Source organism: Hemiscyllium ocellatum, chromosome 42, assembly GCF_020745735.1.
Source record: "Hemiscyllium ocellatum isolate sHemOce1 chromosome 42, sHemOce1.pat.X.cur, whole genome shotgun sequence".
Lineage (NCBI taxonomy): Eukaryota > Metazoa > Chordata > Chondrichthyes > Orectolobiformes > Hemiscylliidae > Hemiscyllium > Hemiscyllium ocellatum.
Window position 1 is genome coordinate 24019727 of NC_083442.1, and position 12774 is coordinate 24032500.

Genomic DNA, 12774 nt, shown 5'->3' on the forward strand with positions numbered 1-12774 from the left:
TAAAAAAAGTTCTTTTTCTTTAAACTGATCAGTTATGATGAATAAAATCCACGTATCTAACCAAATGTTCAGGTCTTTGCAGTTCAAAACTTTCCTCTGATCAGAGGCAGATTGCCAGATAACGCGAAGTGGAAAATGGGCTCTGGACATGTTTTGTCACGAGTTCTTTTGTTTACATGAGTGATAGCTTTTCCATCGGGCTCGGGAAAACTCAATTAAGCTGTCTCCTCCCTCAGCCATGAGAAGGTAACAAATGTGCTGGGCACATCTCAGGTTAACTTAAGAAATGTGAGACGATACTCGTTTCAGCAGGGACTCAGTGGAAGGCTGAGCTATGGCGTGAGTCCTCCTGTGATCATAAGGCCTGTACCACTTGAGATAAACAGTCTGTGGGAAATAATTACTTTAGGGAAGTGGAGGCTGTTCCATTGGGAAAACATGGAAAGGGAAGCTTCATATTGGTTGGGATTTGGGGCGGCATGGTGGCTCAGTGGTTAGTACTGCTGCCTCATAGTCCCAGGTTCGATTCCAGTCTTGGGTGACCGTCTGTGTGGAGTCTGCACATTCTCCCCGTGTCTGCTTAGGTTTCCTCCCACAGTCCAAAGATGTGCAGGTCAGGTAAATTGCCCATAGTGTTAGGTGCATTAGTCAGAGGGAAATGGGTCTGGGTGGGTTAGTCTTTGGAGGGTCGGTGTGGACTGATCGGGCTGAAGGGCCTGTTTCCACACTGTAGGGGATCTAATCTTTCTGTGCCTGTTTTCCATTATCAGAATGGTGTGACCACCACCACCCCCCCATCCCCTCCCCCACCGCTCCCAGTCTGATTTAGTTCTGGTAGTTCATTCCAGCAGCCAATCCTCCAGATAAGAACACATTTAATTTAAAAGGATTTAAAATTTGTGTGGTATTGGGAAATTAAAAAGGCTCCTTATCATGGACAATGGTCAGACAATTGTCATGTCTTGCATGAAACTTTGGAACAGGACTTAAAACATAAATCATGAAACCCAGACCTAGTAAAGTGACCTCTTGAATATATTAGCATGCAGCTACTCATTTAACTGATTGTATCACTTTTAGATTAGATTACTTCCAATGTGGAAACAGGCCCTTCGGCCCAGCAAGTCCACACCCAGACCCATTCCCCTGCCCCTAGCACTGCGGGCAATTTAGCATGGTCAATTCACCTAGCCTGCACATTTTTGGACTGTGGGAGGAAACCGGAGCGCCCGGAGGAAACCCACGCAGACACGGGGAGAACGTGCAAACTCCACACAGTCAGTTGCCTGAGGCAGGAATTGAACTCGGGTCTCTGGCGCTGTGAGGCAGCAGTGCTAACCACTGAGATAAATTCACAATCAGCAGTTAAATGGTGTTTTTCAGTTTGGCCAAGCTGCATGTCTGTGAACACACAGCTAATGAGTCATGCTATCTGGAATAACAAAACCAAAGAACTCTGACTGCTGGAAATCTGAAACAAAAACAGCAATAGCTGAGAAAGTCAGCACTGTCTATAGAAACACACTCAACATTTTGGATCTCGGGACTTTTCTTTAGAATGGTTTGAAGCAAAATCAGTGGACTCAAGATGCTGACTGTTCCTGTCTCCACAGATGCTGCCAGACCTGCTGAGTTTCTCTGGCTATTGCTGCTTCATACTTGGTTGTGTTGGAAAAAACGCCTGCATTCCATGGAGTTGCTAATCCCAGAATGGATTTCATTAAAGTGAAATTCACTTTCCAACCTGATGATGCTGTTCAGCCAGAATCTCTCTCATTGTAACGCCTTCATATGTTACTGCAGAATTCATGAACACAGGATGTAGGATTATTGCAACAGTGAAGCATAGACAGTCAAAAGTGGAGGGGATTGGGGTAATTCATTGGCAAGGGTGTGATTTGTGTTTAACAAGAAGGATAGGACCATGCAAAGTAATGAGAAGCAGGATTGCCTATCTGCACACACAGACACCCATTGTGACCTTTTGGAGGTTTACAAAATTATGAGGGGCATGGATTGGGTAAATAGGCAAAGTCTTTTCCCTGGGGTCAGGGAGTACAGAACTAGAGGGTGTAGGTTTAGGGTGAGAGAGGAAAGATATAAAAGAGACCTAAGGGGCAACTTTTTCACACAGAGGGTGGTACGTATATGGAATAGGCTGCCAGAGGAAGTGGTGGAGGCTGGTACAATTTCAACATTTAAGAGGCTTTTGGATGGGTATATGAATAGGAAGGGTTTGGAGGGATATCGGCCAGGTGCTGGCAGGTGGGACTAGATTGGGTTGGGATATCTGGTCGGTGTGGACGGGTTGGACCGAAGGATTTGTTTCCATGCTGTACATCTCTATGACTCTATGACTGTAAGCAGTGACCCTTTTTACAAGGGGAGGAACTCTGAGCAATGTTCTCCAGACCCATGGCTATTGACACCCACTGCATTGCTTCAAACATGAATAATTAATGTAGACTTCTGATTAAACCTATAGCTTTCCTATATTTTATGAATCAATAACATATATCTTTAAGCACCTCCCAGGTCTCTTGAGGAGCCTTCTTGGGCTGAATGGCCTACATTTGCCTCTCGTTTTTTGGTTATATAGGATACTGACATTTTAGGTTATTGGTAGTATGATAATTTGTTAAAATAATAGAAGCATATTGATTTGTGAGCACTGACCATACCTTCACACAAATGGGCCCAGGTCAGACCTTAAGGTTAAGAGTATTCACTTGTGAGATGTGGGTGTTGCTAGCTGGCAAGTAATCTTTTGTCCATCCCTTGTTGCCCTTGAGAAGGTGGCAGTAAGCGTCCTTCTTGAACTGCTGCAGTCCACATGCTGTAGGTACAAGATGCACTGCAGGAACTCACCAAAGAGCCTTAGATAGAACCTTCCACTGCTATCTAGAAGGACAGGGGCAGCAGATGCATGGGAACATTACCCCCTGCGAGTTCTGCTCCAAGCAACACTCCATCCTGACATGGAAATATATCGCTGCTCCTTCGCTGTCGCTGGGTCAAATCCTTTGGAAAGCAATTCCAGGATTTATGTTGTGTCGACCTACAGCAGTTCGAGAAGGCAGCTCAAGGGAAGGGCAATAAATGCTGGCCGGCCTGTGACCCCTACATCCCACAAGGGAATAGAAAATGAAAGATAGTTCCACAACATCCCTAGGGAAGGAATTCCAGGATTTTGATTCAGTGACAGTGACGGCGCAGGCTCAGTGGTTAGCACAGCTGACTCACAGCGCCAAGGAACCCGGGTTCAATTCCTGCCTTGGGCGACTGTCTGTGTGGTGTTTACACATTCTCCCCATGTCTGCGTGGGTTTCCTTCAAGTGCTCTGGTTTCCTCCCACAGTTGAAAAATGTGGTGCTGGAAAAACACAGCAGGCCAGGCAGCATCCGAGGAGCAGGAGAATCGACGTTTTGGCCATAAGCCCTTCTTCAGGAATGAGCCCACAGTCCAAAAATGTGCAGGTTAGGTGAATTGGCCATGCTAAATTGTCCCATAGTTTTCAGGGATGTGTTAGTTAGGGGTAAATGTAGAGTAATAGGGTAGGGGAATGGGTTTGGATGGGATATCCTCCAGTGGGTCAGTGTGGGCTTGTTGAGCCGAAGGGTAAGGATTCTATAATTTGATTTAAAAATTCTACATTTCCAAGTGAGGTAGTATGAAAGAGATGTTGTGATTTCATCTACTTGTGCCACTGATACACCCTAAAGAAGTACCAACTGTGTAAATGAGTCCATTTCCAAATTTATTAAGGGTATTTTTACTGGTGGTGTAGCCCATCATTCATTAAGGTGCATTTTTTGATATAAAGAATATTCAGCACAGAATCATAGAGTCTTAGAGATGTACAGCATGGAAACAGACCCTTCTGTCCAACCTGTCCATGCCGACCAATCTAGTCCCATCTGCCAGCACCCAGCCCATATCCCTCCAAACTCTTCCTATTCATATACCCATCCAAATGCCTCTTAAATGTTGCAATTGTGCCAGCCTCCACCACATCCTCTGGCAGCTCATTCCATACACATACCACCCTCTGCGTGAAAAAGTTGCCCCTGAGGTCTCTTTTATATCTTTCTCCTCTCACCTTAAACCTATGCCCTCCAGTTCTGGACTCCCCGATCCCAGGGAAAAGACTTTATTATATCCTATCCATGCCCCTCGGAATTTTGTAAATCTCTATAAAGTCACCCCTCAGCCTCCGACGCTCCAGGGAAATCAGCCCCAGCCTGTTCAGCCTCTCCCTATAGCTCAGATCCTCCAACCCTGGCAATATCCTTGTAAATCTTTTCTGAACCCTTTCAAGTTTCACAACATCTTTCCAATAGGAAGGAGACCAGAATTGCATGCAATATTCCAACAGTGGCCTAACCAATGTCCTGTACAGCCGCAACATGATCTCCCAACTCCTGTACTCAGTACTCTGACCAATAAAGGAAAGTATACCAAACGCTGCCTTCACTATCCTATCTACCTGCGACTCCACTTTCAAGGAGCTATGAACCTGCACTCCAAAACCTCTTTGTTCAGCAACACTCCCTAGGACCTTACCATGAAGTGTATAAGTCCTGCTAAGATTTGCTTTCCCAAAATGCTGCACCTCGCATTTACCTGAATTAAACTTCATCAGCCACTTCTCAGCCCTTTGGCCCATCTGGTCCAGACCTCTTGTAATCTGAGATATCCCTCTTCGCTGTCCACTACACCTCCAATTTTGGTGTCATCTGCAAACTTACTAACTGTACCTCTTATGCTCGCATCCAAATTATTTATGCAAATGACAAAAAGTAGAGGGCCCAGCACCGATCCTTGTGGCACTCCACTGGTCACAGGCCTCCAGTCTGAAAAACAACACTCCACCAGCACCCTCTGTCTTCTACCTTTGAGCCAGTTCTGTATCCATGAAAGACACACTTAAAAATAGCAATCCCATTTCCTTCCTGTCTTTTTAAAAACATTTTGTAAAAATTATATTGCTCACTCCCATCCACCTGCTTATGTTAACTGTAGTAATGGCAGTGGCATGCCACAAGAAAGGTCAATTGAGTTTTTAACAATTGACACTTAATTATTTACTTACATATGATGAATAGGATGATCATTTTGACAATCGCCAGCTAAGTTCTGGCAATTCCATCCAAAAGGATTATGTTGGTCCACATTACCTCCATGGACCTCCTCCACCTATACTTACTTTAACCCAGATAGCAATATCTTTCTCTCTCGTGCACCTATCGAACTTCCCCTTGAAGGCATTTGTGCTATTTACCTTTATCACTTTTTTGCGATAGTAAGCTCGTCAATCTTCTAAATTGGGTATTGAATTCATTAAGAAAAAGTGAGGACTGCAGATGCAGGAGATTAGAGTCTGAATTTATTACTGACCTTATTAGTCTCACAATTACAATGATGGTCTGTGAAATGGTCCCTGTACAAGTGTAACATTTTCCCTCTGTATCCCAGCGCCCACATAATTTTGAATTCCCCTATTGGATCACGTTAATTGGTTGTGGTTTACTTACTCATTCTTTGTCTTCATTACAAAGGAAACCCGGTTTGCTTTGTCATGTTTCTTTCCTTCAGGTCCTGAAGTGATAAATTCACAACAATTAACATCAGATGTAAAAGTAGCAAGCTACAAGTTAGTAAAAGTACCATTGATAACATCTTCTCAGTTTTACTTCTACTTGTGGTTGGGTTAAATTGTTTTGTGGGACGAGGATGCCAATGATGAAGCCAATAATTGTTGTCCATCCCTAACTGCTCTTGAGGAGTGGTGGTTACTTATATCCACAATGCTGTCAGGACTTGGACCAAGCAATGCTAATGGAATGACCACATATTTCCAAGTTAGGATGATCTGTGACTTTAAGAGGAACTCATGGCTGGTAGGGACCTTCACATCTGCTGACATGTTTGAGATTGTGGTATCTATCAAAAGTTTGTGAATTGCCACAGTGCATCATCTAGATGGTACATACTGTCATCATTGTGCATTCGTAGTGGAGTGAGTGAACGTTGAAGGTGGTGGATGGGATGCCTATCAAGTGGACTTCTTTAACCTGGTCGGTGTCGAGTTCCTTGAGTGATCTTGGAGCTGCACTCATCCAGGCAAGGAGGGAGTACTCTTCACACTCTTAACTTGTGTCTGAGAGATGGTGGTCAGACTTTGGGAAATCCTTTGCTACAAAATACTAAGCTTCTGACCTCCACACATTGTCACTTTCTTCACTGTCATTCAGCCAATATCCTGTAATCCCCTCCCTAACAGCATTGTTGAGTGTACCCATGCCACAAGGTCTGCAATGGCTCAAAAAGATGTCTCATCACCAGCCTTTCAAAGGAAATTAGGGATGGACAATGAATTGTGCCCTTAGACCTCACAATTTTCTTTTTAAACCTGGCATTATTAGTGAAAAGAAAAATATTAACATTTCTGATGAACAGGTGTGATGCATTAACTTGAAACAGTAACCATTTGCTCCTTGTTTCATAGATGCTGCCATAAACTAACTACTGTACCTATTTCGAAAAAAGACAGAAAGATTTTATCAGGAGGAAAAATCAGGAAAGATCTTAGCCAACATGGTGAAGGTATTTGAAAGTAAAGGTATCAGTCAGTGATTTGGTGAGTGCAGCAATATATCCAATCCTTACATAAACGAACCTGCACATTATATTGCCTCCAAATATAGACCCAGATAATCATGGCTATAAAATACCAATTTGCCTTTACTATTTGGAAACATAGGATTCACCGGTCTTTAATACTCTAAAAGGTTTGATGACCTTTCAGAGCAGGCTGAGAAAGCTCCATCTCTTGGTAATGGTCACGGAACAGGCAATGGAAATCCTCCCACATTATCTCCTCTTTATCTTCAAATCCTGCATCTTTGAACATTGACGCCATCACATTCTCTATCTCTCCCTTTGGCAAGCTGTTGTTTGAGATCTCGATGAAAGACCTAAAACATTAAAAGGAAAACAGCCCTGCCTTTAAGCAAATGGAACAAAAAATTATGATACTCACATGAGTTTTAACTTTCCACTCAATACAAAGACGCTACTAACGTTTCTCATCAAATCAGAAAAGTATCTTTAGAGTAGTACTCTGTTTAATTTAGTTTCATAGCGAGATAATGGCCAATTGCTGTTTGTTTGAAGAAAATAGACAAGGAGCAAGAGTAGACTATATGACTCTACACGTCTCTGCTCCAGTACGATGTGGCTATTATTGATCTTGTGCCTCAAATCCACTTTCTTGCCTAATTGGGCTTATGGCTGGAACATCAATTCTCCTGCTCCTTGGATGCTGCCTGACTTGCTGTGCTTTTCCAACACCACACTCTGGTCTCCTGCATCTGTATACCTCACTTTCTCCTAATCCCCAACATCCCTGGTTTTCAATGAGATCAAAAGTCTACATCAGTAAAGGTAATCAGTGACGGAATATCCATAATGCTCTAGGGGCAAGAGGTCTAAAGAACAATAAGATACTCCAGGCAGATTTCAATGGCTCTCTGTGTCAAGACTAACCACATAAAGGTGGTTAGTACAAATGCTACAGGACGATCCTAAAAAAGGGCATTCCAAATTTTTGGAATTCAGGCCTTCTCTATTGGGAAAGCAATGTAGCTGACTGGCCCAAGTGGAGGCAAACATCAGAATCTGGTTTGGTCTGTGTCATGGAACATCTATGCCAAAGTCACAATACTCACCTCTCCCAGAGGAAGGCCGGATACTGCACAACTGCAGAAGCTTCTGGGTGAGCATGAGTTGAGGATGAGGGTGAGGGTTAGGGGTTCAACATGAGCTGCCAGACCCATGCCAATCTCATGTTGGACCCCTCAATAATAAGAGGACCAAGATGATGATGAAATTGTTTGGCTATACTCAAATAATATATTTGATTTTATTACCACGTACCAATCTACATGATTTCTGTAACAGCACTTCCAGAGCTTTTGAGAAAATGTCCCCTTTTTTTTATCTATTTGTTTGGTTACTCTAAACAGGACACTGAATCACAGAGGTGCAACAGCAGAGATGCAGCGCAAAACAAAGCCTTTGTGTTGTGCCAGCTACCTTCATGAACAATTCACCTATTGCCACAGCCTTCTTGTTATAGACCGACATGAACTTCACTTTCAGATAATAACCCAATGCCGATTCGATTGCCTCGGTTGACCTGTCACCACCACACCCTCAGGCCTCCAGATCCCAACCACCAACTGCATGAAAATATTTCTCGCTGTGTCTCCTAATATTTCTTTTACTATTCACTTTCAATCTGGTGATTTATCCTTCTTGATCCTTTCGCCATTGGGAAGGGCTTTGCCCGGATACAAAATTTTGTATCAATTTTATTCTCAGCCTTCTTCTCTCCAAGAAAAGCAACAATTGAGGTAACTAATTCCTGGAACCATTCTTGTGAATTCTGCATTCTCACTAACGTCTTCAGATTCTTTCTGAAATTGTACCTCCCAGAATTTGACACATCAGAGAAAATCCTCAATCAAACTTTTATAATATCACAACATGTACTTTAGTGTTCAATGGTTCTATCGACGAGAGTTTGATGATGTTATTTCTGGGAACTGATACTTACTAACTCTACTTGATTGCTTAAGCCTATTGGTGAGGCTAGAGAGTTAAGTAATGAAAACCACAGGGACAATGTTTCTGGATTGTGGGTTGAGACTATGTGCGTTAAAACCCTGGAAGTTCAAAGATATTTCAAAGTACTATAACAAAACCTGTTTGGATTTAGAACAAGTGCCATCTCTGGAATGTTTTGAGCTAAAGCAGACAGTATAAGATTCCTGAGATGCTGCCTGGCCTGCTGTGCTTTGACCAGCAACACATTTTCAGTATAAGATTGTAGCAAGCCTGTGAATGCACAATAGGTACCGTCCAGAGAAACAATTATATGCGCACGGAATAAAGAACAATATTAAATGTGAATAATGTTTATTTCATTTACCTCAGCAGTTGTGAGAACTCTTCCTTTGACATGGAACCACTCCCATCGACATCATACATTGCAAACATTAGCTTTGATTTCTCCTCAGGAGTACCTAGACAAATCAAATAGTTAAATATTAAATTGTGGAAATGAAAAATTGAATGTTTTCCATGACAGGAGACCAAACCTTCAACAACAACAACAGAAATTGCTGGAAAAGCTCAGCAGGTCTCACAGCATCTGACGAAATCAGAGCATCTCACGAAGTCAGAGTTAACGTTTCAAGTCCAATCTCCCTTCCTGAACCTACAATGTGGGTTTAATATCTAGGATTGAGGAAGTGTGGATTGAAACATTTTAACAAGTATTAGTTAAAATTTCTAAGAAAAACAGTAAAATATCACAGACGGGGGTGTGCCTAATCCATTTACTTATTCCAAACTTGACGTTTTGGTCTGATGTATTAACATTTCTAACTTGCTCTGTAATTTTGTGATATGGCAGAATATGTGCAAGTAACACAACAGATTTTAGCTTCTGCACAACACAGAGTTGGAACTTCACAGAAACAGTGTCAAACAAAGCTGTCAGTCATTGTTTTGGAGACAGGCTGACGAGCCTGGCATTTCAAAGAATGTTCCCTCCTTCTTAAACTACAATGAAAATCAGACTAGGATCTGCAAAGCAGAAATTTATCTTTACATTTCCAATCAAAGCCACAAAGTTTTCACTTTCATTGATTGTAGCTGCAAACTTTCCAGGTAAATGATCCAAATCTTCTGCAACATGCACATATTTTCTTATGACTGTGGGACTGAAAAGCAAGTTGTTTCCATGATGAGCACCTCACTAACTTTAGCTAGTTTAATTAGCCATGAAACTGACTTCCACTGAGTTCTCAAAGGAATTTGAGGGTGACACGGTGGCTCAGTGGTTAGCACTGCTGCCTCACAATGCTGGGAACCCAGGTTGAATTCCAGCCTCAGGTGTGTGGAGTTTGCACCTGCTCCCCATGTCTGTGTGGGTTTCCTCCAGGTACTCCGGTTTCCTCCCACAGTCACAAAAATGTGCAGGTTAGGCGAATCATGCTAAATTTCCCATCATGTTCAGGGATAAATATAGGGTGGGGGGGGGATGTAGGGGGAATGGGTCCGGGTGGGTTACTCTTCAAAGGGTCGGTGTGCACTTGTTGGGCTGAAGCACCTCTTTCCACTCTGCAGGGATTCAATGATTCACAGCTTTACCTCAGTTAGTGCTCTTTTCTCTGAATCATAAGGTTCTGTGTTCAAGTCACACACCAGTGCACAAAAATATAGGCTAACTCCAGGGCAGCAACGAAGCGGTGCGGTTCTCTTTGGATGAGATGTTCAGCTGATGCTGCATCTGCCTGCTTGGGTAAATGTGAGAGATCCCATGGCACTAAATGTACAGAGCAGGGAATTCTTCCCAATGTCTTTGCCAACAGCTATCCATCAACAAAAAATCATTGCCCTGTTTGTGGGAGTTTGTCTCTGTGCAAATTCGCTGTTAAGTCTCTCACACATTTGAGGATTCTGAGACAACACTTGATGGAGTTTAGAAGAATGAGGGGAGATCTGATTGAAACGTCCAGAATACTGAACGGCCTGAACCAAGTGGATGTTGAGAATACGTTTCCAATTTTAGGACAGACAAGGTCCTGAGGGCACTGCCTTGGAGGGAAGGGAAGACCCTTTAGAACAGAAATAGGGAGAAACAGCTTCAGCCAGAGAGTGGGGAATCTGTGGAATTCATTGCCACAGAAGGCTGTGGAGGCCCGGTCATTGAGTATATTTAAAATAGAGATAGATAGGTTCTTGATTGCCAAGGGGATCAGGGGTTACAAGGAGAATGAGGGAAAATGAGGTTGAAAAACCTATCAGCCTTGACTGAATGGTGGAGCTGACTCGATGGGCCAAATGGCCTAATTTCTGCTCCTATGTCTTATGCCCTTAAGATCTTATGACAACAGCTATTACATTTCAAAATTACTTCACCTGCTGTAAAGTGCTTTGAGATAGCTGGTTGTTTTGAAAGGTACGATGTAAATACAAGGCTACTTTCTTTATGTTAACTCTAACAGGCAGAGCTGAGTGAGGAACATCAATGCTTTGGTCATTTCTTTATACATATCAGGGTAGTAGGACACTTGATTAATCAAAGTAAATGTAAAAAAAAGTTCAACTAACAAACAAGAAGTTAAACTCAGAGAGTCATAGAAATCTACAGGATAGAAAAAAAGACCTTTCAGCTTATTGCATTCACACTAGTCAAAAACAACCACCTAACTATTCAAATCCCATTTTTCTGCACCTGGCCCATGGCCTTGTATACCCTGGCATCACAAGTGCACATCTAAACACTTCTCAGTATTGAGGATTTCTGCCTTTACCATCCTTACAGATAGTGAGCTCCAGATTCCCACCACTCTCTGGGTAAAAAAGGATTTTTCTCACATCTCCTCTAAACCTTCTCCCCCTTACCTTAAACCTCCATATAATCTCAACAAGATTTCTGTTTTGAGAGAAGTTTTGACAATGCAGGAACAAATGTGTTCAGGATACACATGAATGTGCAGAGGTCATAGCACAGGACTTCTTCTTCATTTGTCCAGGCTTTGTGACTGGCACCTCTATCGGTCAATCGTCAATGCCTTCAAGACAAAGCAAACATCCAAATGACATTTCAAATAGGCATCATGACCTCAGCTCTGGATTACCTTTCATCAAGATGACAAAGATGTCCAGAAACTCCCGGAAAGATAGGTAGCCATTTCCATCCTTGTCAGCTAAAGCAAACATCTGCTCCACAAACATAGAGTTCTCCTTTAGTCCCAATGCATCTGCAAACTCTGTTGTAGTCAGTTCACACTTCAGCGACTCTTTAGCTTTCTTTGAACTTTCAATATCAAAGTCACCAGCATCTGAACCATCAATCTCCAGAACCTAAATATGGCAACAAGATAGTATAGAATAATCCATTTTCTACTCTTCATTGCATAAAAGTAGATAAAACATGACCCTGATTACTACTGCTGACAATATTATCAGATGAACACTCGCATAGCCTTTTTTTTAACTGAATTTGTTAAATTATTTACAATTAAAATTTTAATGTATACATTGAAGTAATAAGCACAACACCATAAAAATCCGTAACAGTAATTTACATGCCTCAATGCTCTTGATTCAACTAGTTCTGCAAATTGGTCTAGTGATCAGTCTTCAGAAACCTCCCATACATGTGGGTGAATACAATATGGGGCAGTGTACATGGTGTGCGTGTGGTGCGCAACTTGTACTTGTGTCGTGTGTGCATGTGTGGGGTGTATATAGTTGGTGAACATGCAGTGTGTGATGCATGTGTCTGGTGTATGTGCTAGTGCTGCTGAATAGGCACTTTATCAAACAATACATGATACTGAGCCATACAAGAAGGAATTAGGTCAGATGACCAAAAATAATTTTTTAGTTTTAAGGAGTGTCTTGATGAAGGAAAGTGAAGCGGAGGGACAAAGAAATTTAGGAAGAGTATTCCAACTCTTTGGCCTGAAGGTATGCATACCAATAATAGCCTGAGTGTAACTGAGAATACACAAGTGGCCAGAATTAGAGAAGCATTGATACCTCAGAGGGTTGTGGAGCTAAAGGGAATGCAAGAGGTGAATGTTAAGATGTTGCTTGACTGGAAACCAATATAGATCTGTGAGTAAAAGAAGGAGGGCAAAGACTTGAGTTAAGATTTAAACTGCACTTTTGGATGATTTCACGTTTACAGAA

The 12774-nt window shown here is 42.3% G+C and overlaps 1 protein-coding gene across 1 annotated transcript in view; it reads right to left on the minus strand.

The window, feature by feature from the left end:
- The window catches only part of LOC132834849 (dual oxidase 2-like), a 114759-nt gene that overhangs the window by 33526 nt on the left and 68459 nt on the right, over nt 1-12774 (minus strand). The window contains exons 19-22 of the mRNA XM_060853926.1: nt 11715-11940; nt 8996-9089; nt 6802-6977; nt 5535-5598 (exon numbers count right to left, since the gene is read on the minus strand). Of these exons, the coding sequence (XP_060709909.1) occupies nt 5535-5598; nt 6802-6977; nt 8996-9089; nt 11715-11940 (560 nt within the window). The remainder of the gene's footprint in view (nt 1-5534; nt 5599-6801; nt 6978-8995; nt 9090-11714; nt 11941-12774) is intronic.